Source organism: Oreochromis niloticus, linkage group LG13, assembly GCF_001858045.2.
Source record: "Oreochromis niloticus isolate F11D_XX linkage group LG13, O_niloticus_UMD_NMBU, whole genome shotgun sequence".
NCBI classification, from domain to species: Eukaryota; Metazoa; Chordata; class Actinopteri; order Cichliformes; family Cichlidae; genus Oreochromis; species Oreochromis niloticus.
The window spans coordinates 27,746,050-27,765,421 of record NC_031978.2 but is presented as its reverse complement, the minus strand read 5'-3'; the positions used below and the strand labels follow the sequence as shown (position 1 = coordinate 27,765,421).

The 19,372-nt window shown below is 39.6% G+C and overlaps 1 protein-coding gene and 1 long non-coding RNA gene across 2 annotated transcripts; one reads left to right on the top strand and one right to left on the bottom strand.

The window, feature by feature from the left end:
* The first annotated feature begins 273 nt into the window (after window positions 1–273).
* Window positions 274–8,908, top strand: LOC112841974 (uncharacterized). Its single transcript, XR_003213489.1, has 5 exons — window positions 274–333; window positions 457–547; window positions 2,029–2,090; window positions 2,296–2,387; window positions 8,035–8,908. It is a non-coding gene; the product is annotated as an uncharacterized LOC112841974 (long non-coding RNA).
* On the bottom strand, window positions 3,365–6,863 carry LOC109204726 (zinc finger BED domain-containing protein 1-like). Its single transcript, XM_025897558.1, has 3 exons — window positions 5,723–6,863; window positions 4,793–5,016; window positions 3,365–4,648 (listed from the first exon to the last, which is right to left on the bottom strand). The coding sequence occupies exons 1-3, from the start codon at window positions 6,525–6,527 to the stop codon at window positions 3,851–3,853; spliced, it is 1,827 nt and encodes a 608-aa protein (XP_025753343.1). The 5' UTR covers window positions 6,528–6,863; the 3' UTR covers window positions 3,365–3,850.
* Window positions 8,909–19,372: the final 10,464 nt, after the last annotated feature.

Genomic DNA, 19,372 nt, shown 5'->3' with positions numbered 1-19,372 from the left:
ATAGTTTATTGCAATAGCAAGTTGTGCCTTGTTCTCAGATGGACAGCAAGTGGAGAGTGATAGATGAGATGAGGAAATAGAAGGAGGAAGAGAGGCAAAGAGTGAATCACAGGCAGAGCCTTGTTTATTTCTGTTTTTTGTTGCCTTATGGTTCCAAGCACTGTCACCAATCTTTGCATTTTGTTATTATCTCATGACACTTGTTTAGTCAGCTACCATCTCTCCTATGGACTTTTTAATGTCTACAGTCTCAGATCAACACAGCCCTGCCCTCCAGCACTATCAGCAGCAGGAGCAGCAGCAACCCCTCAACACCAACATTGTACCCATCAGGTAAAACATAGGCTACGTTTACTTTGCCTCACAACAGTGATATAGTATGATGCGATCCCATATTAGATTCTTGATGAATGTGTGTTGTTGTTATTCAGCCTGGTTCAATGTGCCCCTTTTTAGCTTTGAGCACCCACCCTGTAAACGTCTCTGCACGGCCCTGCCTGGACCCCACAGTTACAGCTGGATACCGAGTGCCGCCTGGTGTCTGAGTGTGAGAGCTCCCCCTCAACCTATTCCTACTTTAACGTAACATCACTTTAACATAACATCACTGCTCAAAGTGGCTGCTCAAACCTCAAACCAAAGGAAATGACCTGGGCTACCGGGTGGACAGTCCGCTGATTAATGAAACTATCCTGTCGACTTAAATTAATTTTTAAAAAAAAATAAATTTAAAAGTAAAGCGATAATTGTCATTATTTCGGTAAAATTTTCCCATTTGTGTAATAATCAAAAAAAAGGGCGGAGGGGGAAAAGAAAAAAAAACCCTGCCCGGACGGTTTAAATATCCGGGTTTAATTGCACGGTCATATTTACAAGTAGTGATGGGTAGATGGGGCCTCGTGAAGCGTTTCAGCACATTCCCCAAACTGTATCGACACTGTGTCGACACAGTTTTGCTGTTTTGCTCCATACTGACACCTGCTGGACCTTAAATATCATTGCAGGCAACTTACTTGAGACTCACAACAGACACTGATTCAATGACCTAGTCATACTTGTACACTGTAAGGTATTGTACTTTCCATGGAATCATTTTATATCTTTTATATTGCAAATATTGTAGACATCTTTAAAATATATTGTGAATGACATTAAGTGAAAATTAAAATGAAAGTATTGTGAATGTAATATTACCCATTTGACTCAGTTTATTATAAATTTCTATTCAGAAAAATAGGTTTATCCAATGTTTTTGCATTCAGTCTATTGCGTTTTGGGTTTTTTTGACACCATTTCCCCAGCTTTGGAAAACTCACAGGGACAGGCAGGGGAGATTTTAGCCCATTAAATGAATCAAAGCACCCCCAAAGATTTCTTACTTTTTTTGACAATATTTTTTGTTTGTGGGACACACTACTAAAAATAAAAAAAGCATACAGTACTTAATTGAGATGGTACATTTTAACAACAAAAGTATAGATAACCCGTCCCCCCTCCCAAAATGGTTTGTTCCAGCTCAGCTCTCCCCTACCGTGGCTCTAGCTCCGTTGCTGCAGTGCCAGAGCGATAGTGGCTGAGACGGAACAGAGGTGGAATTGCCTGGCTTAAAACAGGACATATTAGCTGCATTTAATCTTCAGTTACTCTTTATATATTTAGGTAGGAGTCAGGCCATGTTTCTTTTTAGCTGAAAAACATTACACCCAGGTAACCTGCAGTGTTGAAAACGTGTTTCCCGACTATGTTTGCTGCCCTACAATCCGTCCTGCTCTGTAGTAAAATCATCGACATTTGACCGTCCTGTTGCTCCCATTGAAATGTATACAGCCTATTTAAAATCTAAAACTTAACATTGTCCGTAGCTACTGCTGTTACAACTGTCCTGTTTAAAATGTAATGACAGAAACTGGTTATTTTGTTATATATGCATGTGCTCATATCGAACCCAAGGTACTAACTAGCTAACTGACTGGATGCCCATTAACCTTATAACTCCCGGTGTGTGTGTGTGTGTGTGTTTGTGTACAGAGACACAGCCAGGTTCATAATGGATATGAGGAAGTTTTTTCAAAAACAGGAGCCACATTCAGGTAAAAGTGTAAGATCAAATGATCCATCAATAAAGGATAATGTTGGATCAGTGTTTCAATATTTATATCCTTTATTATGTGTACATGTGGTTTGGGTATTTGCCTTTTGGTTGAAAGTACACTGAGAGAGGACTTTTTTTATTAGTGATCTTAATAGTATTTTTGTAATCTAATTGAATACAATCTATTTGTGTATAATTGTCAGTCCAAAGAGGGAGAGAGGAAAGAGGGGGAGAGGAAAGAGGGGAACATGAGAAGTACAAGAGTACTATAAAGTACAAGATCAGGAAGAAGCAGGTAAGAAAACAGACAGGGAGTACTAACAGGCAAAACAAAAAAAGTTAAACTGGCAAAGACAAAAAACAACAACTAATTTTACTCATACAGTCTGGAAGTTGTGTTCTCCCTATATTAAAGCTGCTATACAGAATCTGCAAAACAAACTGGGTGGTCAGCCCTGGCACTGCATTACCATATTGAACTTCAGTCAGAGGAAGTCACAGTTGCCAAAAACTTTTTGAAGCTCAAGAGTGAGGCTGATGCCATTCCAGATATGTTAACATTGTACAATCTTCTGGATAATCAGATTTTCCCCACACTGAAAACTGTTATTCAGGTTGCCCTAACAAACCCAGTTAGAGCTGTATCTGTCAAAAGTCTTTTAGAGTCTGGAGTCAGCTCCATACCTGGCTGAGAAGGACCATGGGTCAAAGCAGACTCCAGCACCTGGCTGTGATGTCAGTTGAGAAAGAGATGCTTGAGAGACTTGACCACCAAAATGTGATAGACAGATTTGCCAACCTCAAGGTGAGGCGACATAGGTTAAAAGAAAAGAAAAAATCTGCAGAGCCATAGTAGTATCTGCAGTAAAGATCTTTTCATACATTGTACAGAAACAGAAACGGCTTTAGTGAAGGTTACAAATGATCTTCTTATGGCCTCTGACAGTGGACTCATCTCTGTGCTTGTCCTGCTAGACCTCAGTGCAGCGTTCGATACTGTCGACTAGGGCTGGGCGATATGGCCTAAAATCAATATCACGATAAATTGAGCAGTTAACCTCGATAACGATAAATGGACGATAACCACCCCAAGTGCCAAAAAACAAACGTTTTTTTTTTTTTTTCATTTGATGGGGCTGTGGCAGGCAGCATAGTTCCTCCAGTTATTTTGATAATATTATTCCCCCTAGACCTATTCATTGCAATTATATTATTACCACTTTAAAGGACTGTAAAATGTCACTGAAAATAAATGAAGACAATAGTAGTAAGTACTTTTAGTGGTTAAGATTTATTAACTGAACAAAATAAAAAGTGTAGGATACAATATGTAACCATGCTCTCTAAAAAATGTGTATCCCTTGTAAACAAAATAGTTTAATAATAAATATGTTTCACATTGGCTATTCACAAAGTAAACAATGATTGTGCAAATGTAATGCCATCATGGACAAAGGCCTATCTCTGCTAAGGCCTTGAGGTACTATAACTTGTAAACAAATAATGTCACAAACACAAATGTCAATTGAACACAGAAAAAACTATAATAAATACTAAGCACTGCCATGTGACTAGTGAAAACTATAAACTCTTAAACAAAAACATTAAATAGTGCTGTGTGCAAAAAACTTCAATAGAACACTGATAGTTAAAATTAGGCAGGGCTTGAACAGGGCACTTCAAAAAGGGGCAGCAGCAGACTTGGTATCCTGAGCGGTTCAATCAAACTACTGTTGTAGATGTTTACCTGAGTAGTGTTTACTCCAGGTTCTTGCTAAGAAACACAAGCATATTGACCATGTCAGGTTTCAGGCAAGATCTGAGGCATGTCACAATGTTTCCTCCAGAACTGAAAACCCGCTCGGATGGGGAGCTGGTGGCTGGGATGCAAAGATACTTTTTTGCAACTTTACTTAGAGTGGGAAAGTTTACTTGATGCTTTCTCCACCAATCTAGTGGATTTTCCTCACTGTCCTGGACAGGACACACTGAATAGCTGCTCAGCTCAGCTTCTATTGCTTGCTCAGGTGACACAGTGGGTGCAGTTGAAGAGAGAGTCTCACTTTCTTTGAAAAACCTTCCCAGTGATCTCTTTCGCTTTTTTTCTTCGGATGATGTAGAAGGCTGAGGCTCTGTGCTCTCTGCTGTACTTTCTGGGTGGACTGCAGCTGCTGACTTCATCTCCATTTTCACTTTCTCTTGAATGGTAGTAACACAGTCGGCAGAAATATATGCAGCTTTGAATCTGGGGTCAACAAAGCTGGCTGTGTCCAAAAGCTCTACAGTGGGAGGATCTGAAAACTTGTCGTCAAGGTATGCAAGGATTTCAGATTTTATGGTTTTGGTCAGCGTCACATCGTCTTCTTCCTCAGCCAGCACTCGTGAATGGAGGATGTGTAGGACAGGCTTCACAGATGAGATGGTGACATACTCTTCCCCTGACAGGACGTCCGTAAACTCTACCAATGGAGCAAGAGCTTTGTTGACTGCCTCCAAGACATCCAGGTCTGGCCACGTCGGAACAAGATGTCTTGATGCTCTGTCATCAGTGAGGACCTGTAATAATAATTATTTATTATTTTAATTTAATTATATTATTTATTTCATCTTAAATGGTAGATCAGAGCAATCACAATAAAGGCTAAATGCATTACCTGAATGCACACAATAAAATAGATAATGAAGGATCATTTAACCTACCCGGGTGATGGCATTTTTCTGCTCAAGGATCCGTGCTGTCATCATCTGCATGGATCCCCATCTGGTTGGACATGCCGTTTTGAGCTTGTGCATTGGTAGGTTCATGTCTTGTTGTGCCTTCCGTAATGCCTTCTTCTTTTTCCAGCTGTAGGCAAAGGTACTAACAATCTTTTTGCAGGTCTTCGTTGCCCGTTCCACAGGGGGGTGATTTTTCAGGGTGTTTTCTGAAACAAACAAGCAAGAACACACACATGCAAACATTAAGAATAGGAAAAATTGTTGTAGTCATTTAACTGCCATGTAAACCTCCACTGACCACAGAACTTTTTCAGGGGAAAAACTGAACTAAACTAGAAAAAATAAAATGAAGTATTCCTCATCAGATTTTAGCTACTAAAAATATTACATTTACCTTTATTGGATGTACTTGAATGCAACAATAACACTTCTCACTTCTACCAAAATTTGAAAAATTACAAAGGGACTGCCAAGTTATAAAAAAAAAGTCTTGAAAATAAAAACTGAAAAAAGGCATAAATTTTAAATATCTATCCAAATCTTCACACCCAACATCACCCCAATTCATGGTCTAATTCTCAAATAAAGCAAGCAAAATAAAGTAAGAATTAAATAAGACCTCTCAGACCATATTTACAAAATTAAAAAGGGTTGGCACAGTAATAAAACATTTTAAAAATCATGTATTTTGCTACATTTCACAGCACAACATGATCAACACTGGCTCACAATAAGTCTTCTGTAAAAACTTTCTGGATACACTGCTGCTCAGCAGTCTTAAGTATTTTTATGCCTATATAAACATTATTCAAACATTAATACTTTCAATTTTGAATATGACGCACAGAATTAAAGTCACTTTAAAACACACCAGATGTCACCACCCAAATATATTAAGATGTACACACTTACCGATTGCCAGGTGCAGCCTGTGCCCAAAACATTGCACCCGTGTCCATTTATTGAGCTTGACAGCTTTCACAATATTTGGGCCGTTGTCAGTTGTTATAGCAACAAGGTCCTCTTCACTGATGTCCCATGCAGACAGCATCGCTCTCAACCCCTGTCCAACCATCTCCCCCATGTGATCAGATGGAAAATAGGCCGTCTCGAGCACTCTGGTACGCAACTCCCATTTGTTGTCGATGTAATGAACTGTGAGACTAATATACGGCTCCATTGTGCGGCTGGACCAGAGATCGGATGTGGCTGCAACGTGCTTAACGTATCTCAATTCAGCAGCAACCTTTTCCCTCTCTGTGCTGTACATGCTGGGAATGATAGTTTTTGAAAAATATTTTCGTGATGGGAGTTCGTATCTCTTGTCAATTATTTTCATGAAGTGTCTGAACCCGTTGCGTTCCACTGTAGCAATAGGAGCCATGTCTTTTGCTATGTGGTAGCCTATAGCATTTGTGATTTCTTGCCATCTTTTTGAAGTTCGCTCATATAGTTGAGTACTAGTAAATGCTTCGGTTATTGACCGCTGCCTGGTGGAGGAAGACGTTTTTGCTGGTCCTCCTAATCTCTTCTCGCTTTGAGCTTTTTTTATGTCTTCGAATTGAATCACATGGTTGTGCTGCAGGTGGTGGAAGAGGTTGGTTGTGTTACCTTGACTTGACGCAACAGTCTTTTTGCAGAGTTTACATTTAACAATTTTTTTGATCAATATCATCCTTGTTGAATCCAAAATGTTGCCAAATGATTGATGATGCATTTTTTTTGTTAACAAGCGTCTCCTCTTCCTCCTCCACCAGCTCTACCTCCGTCGCTGCTGCTTCAACATTTAAATCGTCCTCCATTTGTTCACCCGTGTCTCGTCTTGTTACAGGTAGTAGAGTCATGTGACTCCACCCCGTCAAGTCTGTAACGTAGCACAGCGTCTTAAAGGGACATGAACATCGCCAACCTGCACATGCCTTTTCTTTTTTTTTTTAAATACCGAATTTACCGACATGGGCAAAATGACGTCGAATTTCGGTAACGATAAATTTTTGATATATCGCCCAGCCCTACTGTCGACCATAATATCCTATTAGAGCGATTAGAAAATGCTGTAGGTATTACAGGTACTATGCTGCACTGGTTTGTATCATATCTATCTAATAGACTCCAATTTGTACATGTAAATGGAGAGTCCTCTTCACACACTAAGGTCAGTTATGGTGTTCCACAGGGTTCAGTGCTAGGACCAATTCTGTTTACATTATACATGCTTCCCCCAAGGCAACATCGTTTGAAGACATAGCATAAATTTTCACTGCTATGCAGATGACACGCAGCTCTATCCATCTATGAAGCCAGATAACGCACACCAATTAGTTAAACTGCAGGAATGTCTTAAGGACATAAAGACCTGGATGGCCGCTAACTTTCTGCTTCTTAATTCAGATAAAACTGAGGTTATTGTACTCAGCCCTGAAAATCTTAGAAACATGGTATCTAACCAGATTCTTACTCTGGATGGCATTACCTTGGCCTCCAGTAACGCTGTGAGGAACCTTGGAGTCAGTTTTGACCAGGAGATGTCCTTCAACGCACATATTAAACAAATATGGAAGACTGCTTTCTTCCATTTGCGCAACATCTCTAAAGTTAGAAATATCCTGTCTCAGAGTGACGCTGAAAAACTAGTTCATGCATTTATTACTTCCAGGCTGGACTACTGCAATTCATTATTATGAGGATGTCCTAAAAACTTGCTGAAAGGCCTTCAGCTGATCCAAAATGCTCCTGTTTTGGCTTCCCATCATTGGCTTCCTGTTAAATCCAGAATTCAAAATCCTGCTCCTCACATACAAGGTCTTAAATAATCAGGCCCCTTAATGACCTTGTAGTACCATATCACCCTATTAGAGCACTTCGCTCTCACACTGCAGGCCTACTTGCTGTTCCTAGAGTATTTAAAAGTAGAATGGGAGGCAGAGCCTTCAGTTTTCAGGCCCCTCTTCTGTGGAACCAGCTTCCAGTTTGGATTCAGAAGACAGACACTATCTCTACTTTCAAGATTAGGCTTAAAACTTTCCTTTTTGCTAAAGCATATAGTTAGGGCTGGACCAGGTGACCCTGAATCCTCCCTTAGTTATGCTGCAATAGACGTAGGCTGATGCATCCCATGATGCATGAAGTTTTTCCTTTCCAGTCACCTTTCTCACTCACTATGTGTTAATAGACCTCTCTGCATTGAATCATATCTGTTATTAACCTCTGTCTCTCTTCCACAGCATGTCTTTATTCTGTCCTTCCTTCCTCATTGTGATGAGTAAAGTTTACCTTCCTGGATGGGCAGCTCTCTGGGTGCTCAGCACCCCCAAACTTCTGATCCTGGAATCGCCCCTGGTCACCACCCATCTTGAGGAGTTTTCCCCCTCACATATACTAATGTGCCACAAACAGGACTTTAATATCACCAACCATTCCCATTTTATTACGGTGTATCCATATAAATGGCCCACCCTGTAGAAAAGAAGTTAACCTCCTTGCCATGAACAAGAAGACACTCACAGGTGAAAAAAAGAGAAATGAAAGGCAGCACAGCCAAAGAGCTGATAAATATAAAAGCCTCTAATTAAACCCAAATAACTGGGTGGATATTTTTATCCACTCACTATAGTTAACTGGAACTAAACTGAAAACTAAAACTAGCTGTGAAAAAGAAATCTTTGTTTAACTTGAACTTGAAAAACTAAACTAATATAAAATAAAAATAATTATGTAGAAAATAAACTAAATTGAATTTAAGGCAAAAAAACAAACAAACAAAGTAGAAATTACAGAATAAGAATCACTGTACACGACACCATGATGTTGCAGTACTATGTTGTAAGTTATGAGTCATGGATGCAATGTGAACGTTCATTTAGAATAAACTTTATTGGCAAAACATGCGAACAAAATAACAGAATCATATTTATAACTGTATATTCTCTATATTATCATACACTATATGTCAGCCATACAACATAAGAACAAAGCTTAACAGAATCAAATATATTATATCAACATCTTCGTTTCCCAAACCAATAATTAACCTCACAGGGCTTCATAATCTTTACAGCAAACAACATCCTCTGTTGTCAGATCCTTAAAATTAATCAATCAAAATGGAAACATTATACAATAACATCTCTATATCTATAAATTATTTTTGTTAAAATTATTTTTTACATAAAGTCTTATTACAGATTAAATTTAATTTCAGCATTCATTAGGATTTAACATGTTTTTATATTACTCTCCATAATGTCTCTGCACAGAAAGAAAATCCCCTTTTTCTCATATTTACAACTCACAGGCACCATCTATGAGCAGAGCCAAATCTCTGGTCATGAATTAGCTGAGAGTACATTCTTGGAAAGGGGAAGCCAAGAAAACAGTATTATGCAATATAACAACTGATTTGTTTCTTCTTTTTTTTTTTTCTTTTTAAGTACACTTGAAGAAAATCAAAAAACAATCCTAAAAATGTGCAGTAATTACTGCAAAAACATGGCTTTTTTAAAAAATATTTTGAAAATACGTCAAACACTTGAGCCATTAAAAATACTCATCATATGCCATCAGAAGTAAGGGGGCTCCTCTCCAGTGACTCCGTTGTCCAGTCCATTTCCTCCCAGCCATTCCTCATCCAGCTCCCACATAATATCTTGCAATGACAGCACTGGCAGTGAGCTATGCTGGACCACTGGCGGATGTCCTGCATCCCTGCCGTCCTCAAGAGCTGCTACAGTCTCCCCAATACTCCTCATCTGTGGGGTCGGAACTTCCAGACAACCCGTTGGGCTGCTCTCTCGGCTGCTGTTGAAGTATCCAGAATCAGGAGTGTCTGCTTTGAATATTTGAAGGAGGTCGTGTATGTCTGAACTAGGGTGCATGGAGGCTGCCTGGCTGGAGCTTGAGTTGTAGCTTACCATCTCCATGGGAGGCTGATGCCACGCAGGCACCCCAGTGGAGTTTTGGCAGCCTGGCTGAGGCATGTACTCCCACAGGTTTGAGCTGGGGTTACTGCCCATTGAGCCTCCTGGTTGAATCCCATAGGAAACTCCACACTGTCCATACGCTCCGGTGGCATTGAAGGCAGGAGGAAACTGTCCATTGTTCAACACCTGCTGCATTTGAGGTGCAAAGGCCTGTGTGTGGCGGCAAGCCTGTGGACTGTGCGCTGGGCTCTGAGACTGCCACTGGGCTTTGCTGGATCCTTTTGATTTTAGGGTGCGAGCTCTTCGGTTCTGAAACCACACCTGGACGGGAAATGAAGGAAAAATACGTGAGCTTAGATTTAAAAGCAGTACAGCTAAAGCACTCTATTATGCTGTGTTAATAATCGTCTTTCTCTTTTAAGCGGAAGCTATCAGCTGTCAGTGTGTCTCTTCCCTCAAATAAGCTCCTGATAAAAACAGCTGGTGTTATCTCAACAGATAAAGACATACAGTGAGCGCGGTATCAAGTCCCCGCACAGCAACAGTGGAAGAGGTACAAAGTCCATGAGGGTCTTTAACCAGCTCGCAGGTCGAATAATGTCAAAAGTATTGTTATTTTATGTTAAAAAAAGGGAAATCCTAACCTAATCTAAACTTACAAGCTGTATTTATTTCATCATTATATTAATCTTGCTCCTTCATTAACAAATATTTACCTGGATGCGGGACTCGGGCAGGCCTGTGGTCTGGGACAGGCTCTCTCTGATGGTGATTCCAGGGTACGGGTCAGTCTCGAAGGTGGCGCACAGCAGCTCCACGTGTTCTTTGGAGAAGCTGGTCCTCTTCCTGCGACTGGCGGTGCGAGAGGAGCCGTTGCCGGAGGCCACAGGAATGGCGTCATCTGTGCAAAGAAGAGAAAGCAGATTGTTCCATCAGATCAGACGGGATATACAACCTATTTTCTTGCTGTACTATCTTTGCAGCTACATAAAGATGTAAAATGTGGTAATCCAGCTAATAGTTTTCTTGTGATCTTGTTGGTATGAGTCACTGTGCAGTGTCCCAGGAAGCTGACTGTTCATCCGGATGCAGTGTTTCCAGCAGGACAAATGTTTCTTCACTCATCTAAGTGACTCTATCAGTCTCCAGATATCACTTGGATGAGAAATGTTGCGTCTCAATGAACAGATTCAACTTTCTGGGATTTTAAAAATTGTCAACCTGGATGATTGAGCGTGCAAAAAGCACGCCACACTTAGTGCTGTTTGCACCTGGTGGACTGTTTGACCCAGGTAGAAAAACCTGAAAACACACAGTTTAGTTTTTCTAAGTTTTCAAACCTGGAGAGCAGCTCTTACCATTAGAGGAGTCGTTCCACATGGCAGCAGCTAGAATGGATCTCTGGATGTGCAGCAGTTGAGAATGGAGGTCACTCGTCTTTCCCTCGAAGTGTCTCTGAGTGTCCCCTGTTTACCTCAGGTCACCTTTTATGAGCTGTCACCTGAGGCCTCCACAGGTGATCCCAGTGACGTCACGGCAGCTGGATGGCTGACTCAGAGTACCCCCACCCCTTGACTCCGCCCCCACCCACATACCCATTATCACCTAAGTTGATTGATCGTCGAAACCAGTTAATTAAAATACGACGTGCATGTGATTGTTTGCGTTTTGGGATTGTCGGCACATGATGGCCGCCCAAGAAACAGTAAATATACAGAGCAAGGTAGAGCACGAAGATTAGCCTGCAACTTTTCTGTGCACATATTTATATATCGATACACAGTTTTATATTTTTTATATATTCGTTTGTGTTTTTGCATATATTTTATTGTGTTAGTGTTATATTTTATTTGTGTTAGTGCTCTGTGGTTTCATTCCAGTAATGTGGATGCATTGAAATGTGCAGCAGAAAGATATAATGTTATATTTTCACTTAAAGGAGGCCACTTTAGAAGCCACTCGTCTTTAATGCGAATATGACAGCAGGGAGTCATGTGATGAGTTTTAAACAGTCTCCTGATGATTAATCAAAACATTAACAATCTTGAAAAACAAACAAACACTTTTGTCGAATTGGAAAAGAGCAGTCTGAGTTGAAGCTTGTCAGTGTCTTTGCTCTGCTCTTCATATGCAAAACACCAGCACAGCTGTTATCAGAAGAGGAAAGACAAAGGGGACCTTCTTGATTAACTGTCCTGGTCCAACAGTAGCCTCAGTAATTGGTGGGTGTGTGTGTGGGGAGGGGGGGCAGATTGTTTAACATGTCCAGGCCTTTACTGAGCTGTGGATGCAGTGACCTTTAACCTTTATGTGTCAAACTCTATTTTCTGTCTTTAAACTAAATCAGATATTACTTCTTGCACTTACTATGCACGGGGATCCCCCCTCAAATGTTTGCCTAAGTCTTCGACCATTTTTCACGCAGCTAGCTTTTATTGATTCTTCTAAAATCAAGAAACGCGGTGCCAGAGAGCAAAGTGCGCAGATCTGTAGTATGCATTATTAAAACACAATGCAGCTTTGAAGTCTCTGTGAGTTATCTGATACAGGCGTCGACGTTTTTCTTTTTTGTGGTTATCTGTTCCTGGAGCAGAATCAATGTCTCGGTGTGTGAGACCGGCTCCTTTAAGTCCCCCTTAGTTTTTTTATCTGTGGGTCCTATATCCAAATCCCATCACACATCCATTATCAAAGTCCTGCAAAGAAATGGGACCTTCCATCATGACCAGTGTGAGGTAATGTTTTGAGCAGAGCAACTTTACCAACTGGAATAAATCCGATTTTTATTTTTAAATAAAATGAAACGCAGATCTGTCTTTGAATATAAACGCCATGGGTGAGTTTGCACACAATGACGATGTGATTAAAGTCTGCTAAGCAGCTGATCAGCCTACAGGTTGTTCAACTAATGGAAAAGAGTCTTAGTTTGATACCGCTGCCTACAGCGAGCTGCACAAACAGCCATCTGATCAGCTTATTACTTCAATTAAATTGCATATCCTCCAAAAAGGTAAACCGTAAAAAAGTGCATTGCAGCGTAGGGGAGCGATTCACTGCAATCTTAATGCTACGATTATGACTATTGATTATTACGTTATTGCAGGTTTTCTGTTTATTTCCACAAGAGACACATACAAGCTTTTATTACTTTCTGTATAATTGATGTAACGTAATACTGGAAGAAAAATCTACAGGGGGAATTACGGGATTGCAATTTGAATAATAATTAAATGTAGAGTTATGCTAAAGGTACAGAAGTCTCACAGGTCATTTTAAAAATTCAAAATGGGTACAGAAATCTTTCAGAATACTAAAATAAAGTATGACTTTTTCGAATAAGCATGAGCTCTCTATATAAATATATAAATGATATTTTAAAAAATGACAATTTTATGCAATTTTTACATTTCATATCAGCAAAACAAATTTTTGAAAAAAGAAAATTGGAGCAGAAGATTTTAAATAAATAAACAGTCTATGTCTATGATTTCTGGGTCTTCAGGCTGCAGTGTATAGAAAACACACATGGTTCTCTAGAAGAAGTAGTTACATTAGCACAGTTCTTTTTTGATAAAGGCTAAAATCATACAGTGCAACAACAATTTAAAAGAGAAAGGAAGAGGAAAACTGTAATAAGATCTGACCAATCATAATATAAAAGTCCCTTTTTTATATATCATCAACATTTAATTCTCTGTGCAAAGGAGGAGAAGGACATCTGACTTGTTATCAGTGCAGTTCAATAGCCAGCATCCATGATGGGAGGTGCATTAAAGCACAGAGCATGGCTAACGTGCACATTTTTTAGGCATCGACCTTTATTTAATCAGAAAGTGGAACTCTTGACATCAACAATCTCTTCGGCAAGAGTGTCTTCGGCCCAGACAGTCAACATTAACTTAGCTTTTTTTTTTGTCAGTGTAAGGTCCACACAGAAAGGGTGCCAGGGTTCAAACCCAGGACCTCCCTGCTGTGAGGCAACAGTGGTAACCAGTAGTTTTCCGTGAAGGCGTTGTTTATTTCAAAAAAAGGCAAATATCATTCTGGATACAACAGCATGCGTTCTGCTGTAAAAGCTGTAAAATGTGCAAGAACAAAAGAACAATTTACATAAGAAAAAACTTCAACACTTCTATGTGCATCTCTGCACTGATTTAAATTTGGTTTGAATATGGCTGATAAATTCACAAAGGTTTGTTAATGGAGAGCCAGTTTAGCACAATGCACCATACAAATCCAGTTAATGTATATAGTGTGTCTGTTTATGCTGATAACTGTTGTTGTACGTGATGGTTTCTAGTTTTAAAACATGAGTGTTGTCATTTCTTGACACTCACTGTTTGTCTCAAAGATATTATATGTTAAATTCATCGCAATGAAATATTATGGCAGCTATAAACAAGTACTGAAAACAACTAGAGAATCAGACCACATGTCTAAAGACATTCAAAAATCCTTTAACCTTACCTCAGGGTGATCAATTTGTATGTTCAGTCTAAACTCTTATTTTTATAAGAGTTTAGTTTATTATAACTGACATTAATTACTGGTATTCATTTATTATTAGCATTATTTTTATGTTTTGTTTTGGGTAATATTCTATTATCATTGGACTTTTCAAGACAAGCATTTGTGGAAGAATGCGTCTTTCTGAAGGGCTCGCTGAGCTTGAGCGTAGTTGTGTAGCAGGATCCCACCTTTGCAACGAGTCAGTTCATGAAATGTGTTCGCTCCTAGTTATTCCGCGATCAGCTGTAACCGGTGTTACTGCTAAGTGGAAGCGTTTAGGAGCCACGGGACTCAGCCGTGAAGTGGCAGACCCTGTAAGTTACACAGTGGGGCCACCGAGAGCCGAGCGCGCACAGTGCGTAAAAGTCGCGGTGATGACTTCATGTTGAGTCCCACGTCTTCTCTGGCATTAAGAACGAAAATAAACAGTGTTGGGACTAACGCGTTATTAAGTAACGCGTTACAGTAACTACGTTATTATTGTGGTAACGAGCACGGTAACTAGTTATTATGCCAAAACCAGGAACGCGTTACTCGTTACTGGGATTTAGATAGGCTCGTTACTCGTTACTTCGTGTGGTGGATATCGCGGAGCTTCCACAGATTCAATAACATTAGCAAGTGGTGGAAGCCAGCAGGTGGATGAAGGAAAAGGGAGGCAAGAGGAGAGACCCGAAGCGGCCGCCGGTCCGAGTGTCAGGTGAACTGAACTTCAGGTAAGAAGTTATGACCTGCAGTCTATCTGGGTCAGATATAAACCAAGTTTAGGTGGAGTTTATTTTCGTTGTGCTGACTTTTTCGTACTGCGTGCTAGCTAGCATGACGGAGTTTCTATACAGCTGGGTGGGTGCTATGTTACTGATGTTGAACTTTATTTTGTTCATACGGTTAATTATTAGAATTGCCAACCGTCCCGTAAAAAACAGAATCGTCTCGTATTCAGAGAAAATATTACGCGTTTCGTACTGAGGTGAAAAGGAACACAGTTTGTCCCGGACTTCAGCTACAATGAAAAAGACACAAAGCTGAAGCTGCACAGCTGCCTCTTCTTCTCTCATTCTCTCCTGTTTCTACTTCAATCATGAAACTGATCAATGATCAGCTGATCGGCTTTTCTCTCTTGTTTATTTATCGCCCACTTTGCGCCAGAAAGAGGAAACCAGCGGATGTCGCGTTAAACAACAGCAGCACGTTTAAGCTTGATCAGCTGTTGTTAGAATTTATTTAATATTAATTTCTAGTATCAGCTGATGTTTGCTGGAGCCACAGCTGTAAAGCTGCTGGTCATGATATCAGTTTGGTTATCTGGTGAGAGGGAAACATGAAGATGAAACCAGGAGATGTCCTTACTGAATCATCAGAGCTGAACAGGTGATGGAGAAACAGGTTTACCTTTTAGGTGACATGAATGAGTTGAAGGGAAGTTATGAACTGTTTCTGAGAGACAAACAACACCAGGATCCTTTTCTACGTAGCTGACAGCTGGTAACTGTGCAGGGGCGGGTCTAGCAAAGTGTTGCCAGGGGGCCAGGTAGGGCATTAACAGGGAAACGGGGGGACAAGGAAATACTTTTCTTTATTATTCTCATTTAAAATGTCTCGCTTTTAAAAAAATAATTATCTGAGTCTTACAACAAACAATTGATAGATTGATACATATATACCATCAGAACAGTGTACATCACTGTCACAACAGTGTTTATTTTCATTCAAAGGCTTTATGATTTTTCCTATAATGGTGGGCCGGTCTCTAGTCAAAATGCCCGGAATGATTTTTTTGTCCCAGTCCAGCTCTGTATGCAGCTCATCTGCAGTCTGGTGTTACCTACATCTTCCTATTCAGAAGGCAGAATTTCCAAGATCTGAGTACAATCAAAAGCACCACGACTGCAGTTTTTGTGTTGGATGTAAAAAGCAGGCTAGAATCATGGCGGCGGTCAACGACGGTCCAGGCGTGGGATTTCTCTCGTGGAAATGTGCGCATTATTTTTTCCTTTCTATTGGTAGGTGGCACAGTGCACTTGTGGCAAGTAAGCAAGCTAGAAGACTGGCAGTCTGGCTGGGTATCCAGTTACGGAAGCAACACATTAACAAGAGAATTCTGAGTAAAACCAAAGTTACTTTCCCTAGTAACTAGTTACTTTCAAAGTAACGAGTAACTTGAAGTAACTGAGTTACTTTTTTAGAGAAGTAACTAGTAATGTAACTAAGTTACTAATTTAAAGTAACTTACCCAACACTGAAAATAAATGAATAAAATAAAATAGAAACGAAATAAGTAACATTATTTTTTTAATTTTAAAACAAGAACAAAAAAGAAGGGAAAAAACTGCTCTGGAAGCTTCATGGCATGGATTTCTGTGACTGAGCAGCTCCTTTGGGTGTAAACGTGACTCAGTCATTTTTCTATATAACCTGTATAATTAACATAAGCAGGACAAGACTGAAACAGTAATTCAGGCCGGTCATTTGCTGCTTTTACCCTGCGCGTTATTTAGCCTTCACAATACCCGGGCTGCCGTAATTATTGAGGCAGGAAAGGAAAATCGCTTTACTGAGATTATTGGATGTCTAGCAGTTAAAAAAAAAAATAAAAGAGAGAGAGATGAGTTGCATTTTAGTGACGCACAAGGAGACAGTCTCCATCCTTAAATGCGCCAAAGATCTATATAATCATTTGTGAATTTATATTTATTATTAACATATTTCATTTTAAATGTTATTTTCAGCACCAATGTGCAGCTATAGAGACAACCCATAAACTGGAATTTAGTTTTCAAGTTAATTCATTTATTCACGTGTTCGGGGTAATGCAAAAACTCAGCAGAGATGCAGAAATGAGAGCGCATACACATGCAGGATGATTAGAGCACACCTTTTAAACAGAAGTTAAAACAGAAAAACTTCAACTAAAAAAATAAAAAGCTATATACACGCAGACCAAGTGTTTTCTTCATGCGTTACACACACACAACTTTTCAGCGTTTTACTTTTGTTATTATTAAATGATCTCTGTTTGTTCTCTACCTTTACTCCGATCTCATCGTCAAACACCAAGAGTAACGAATCAGGCAGCCAGAGAGAGAGGCAGGCTGCCCGCCTCAGCTGTGCTCGTCTTTGGGGTACGCACAGGTGACTGCCGCTGTGACCAAAGCTCACGGTGTCGCAGGTGAAGCAGTGCGCCTGGCGTGTGGCTCTGAGACTTTCCCCACTCCTGCTTTAAATCACTGCCCGGGGGTAGCTGCTCACAGGAGGCCAAAACAACCTCAGAGCACCGGGTAATGCTCCGGATAGTCCCCTGTTTGGAGTGTAAGTGTATCTCCAGGGTTGTTAAAGAATACCAAACAGGTTTATAACCAACTGATGTTTGTGTTTTACTGCAGTGCATTGTCTCCTTTTGTGTAATTTTTCTACATAGAATAAATAAATAGCTAATTTAAAAATAAATGAATAAATAAAAGAGGCTACCAGCACTGTTCCATGAACCCCCTCCCAGCCCATCAGTAGGTTTACCCCTACGCTTACGGGAACTAGAACAGCAGCAGACTGCAGCCATGGATAAAAGTGGTTGGTGTGATTATTTGAGAAGAACACTGAAATAAGGTAATTTAACTCATTAAATCAGCTGTATTAAGGTAAAATTGAAATCAGCCTTGTTTTCTGCTCTGCAGCTTTGAAGTTTACTTTAACTTTAAAGTTGTTTTTGCATTAAATTTCCTTAAGTTATTTTTTCTGAAATTCACAAAAAATCGCTGTTATCACCAGATTTGTAATTAACAGGTTTTATGTCAGCACATCAGTTTTCTGAATCCTTGCCAAGTCAGCTAATCTTATCAAGATCCATTCAGGCCTCAGTGCCGCACAGATTAAGCAAACAGTCTGAAGTCCACGTAGCAGCAGAACTTAGCAGCTGATACGAAAACATCGTTACAATTATGTTAGCATACCTCGCCTAGCTTCAGGCACTTGAAGCTAACATGCCAGCTAGTCTGTGAATGCTGAGGGTTAGCATGTAGCTAATGTACCTTTGTTTGACCAAGAAGATGTGCCAAACTTACCTCAAAACGTTTTTCAAATGCCTTCAGACAACTTGCAAAGTACTTCTCCTCTGAATTTAAAAAAAAATAAGTAAATAAAAACAAGTAGGGAGAAGTTTTTAAATTGATATAATTATTAACAGTTTGTATATTCAGGCTAAACTCTGTAGCTTTGTAGATGAGCGATGCCACAAACTTACAAGATATATGTAACATAACAAAATAAACAATAGCATTTGAAACTACAAGAATCAAACTCAAAAGAATTATTTTTTCAACATATTAATGACCACAATTCATTATTGTTTTTGTTAGTTTTATATTACAGTTTGGCTGTTCTGATAATATAATTTATGTTTCCATGGAAACTTTGACTTTATTCAGCATATGTAATTAATTTTTAGGAGGGACCAAAACATGAAAATAACTCACTTTAATGATATTAAGTGGAGATGTTTGGTTATGGACCCGTGTGTGTCTTTAATGAAGCGACACTAAATTAAACTATACTATAGGAACCATGCAATCACTGCACTCTGTAAAAGCTGCAACAAACCTCAGTGAACTGAAGTAATATTGTAAAGAATAGTGGGTCATAAAGAAAATGATTACTGTGAATTTTTGTTAATCATTGTGGTTCTGCATAAATCATGGGGTAATCTACTGTAGTTTTCACAGGACTGCGGAGAGTCCTTCTTTTCACATAATATTTCATTTTAAATTTCTTCAGTACTACTTGTTATATAGTGACACTTATAGGACTGAAATTTATAAATGCAATTTTTTTAAATTCATCATTCAGTTTGAATGATGAATTTAAAACCGTTCAAGGTAATTCTTTCATTCAAAGTAATGCAAAGCAACCCCAAAACTGTCTTCCTCTTCCCCAGAAATGGATCGTTTAACGTTACGTGTAGATATTCAGGTAGGCAACAGGGACAGAGATGGAGAGAGACAGAGAGGAGGCTTGGGGGTTCGCATCAGTGCACCCTGGACCCCACAGTTACAGCTGGATACCGAGTGCCGCCTGGTGTCTGAGTGTGAGAGCTCCCCCTCAACCTATTCCTACTTTAACGTAACATCACTTTAACATAACA

Excerpts from the sequence above, each read along its gene's own strand:
- LOC109204726 (XM_025897558.1), bottom strand. The coding sequence starts at position 6,527 with ATGCATCATCAATCATTTGGCAACATTTTGGATTCAACAAGGATGATA. Across the intron at positions 5,017-5,722 it reads CAGGCTGCACCTGGCAATCG|AAAACACCCTGAAAAATCAC; the intron begins GTAAGTGTGTAC and ends TGTTTGTTTCAG. Across the intron at positions 4,649-4,792 it reads AGAAAAATGCCATCACCCGG|GTCCTCACTGATGACAGAGC; the intron begins GTAGGTTAAATG and ends TTATTATTACAG.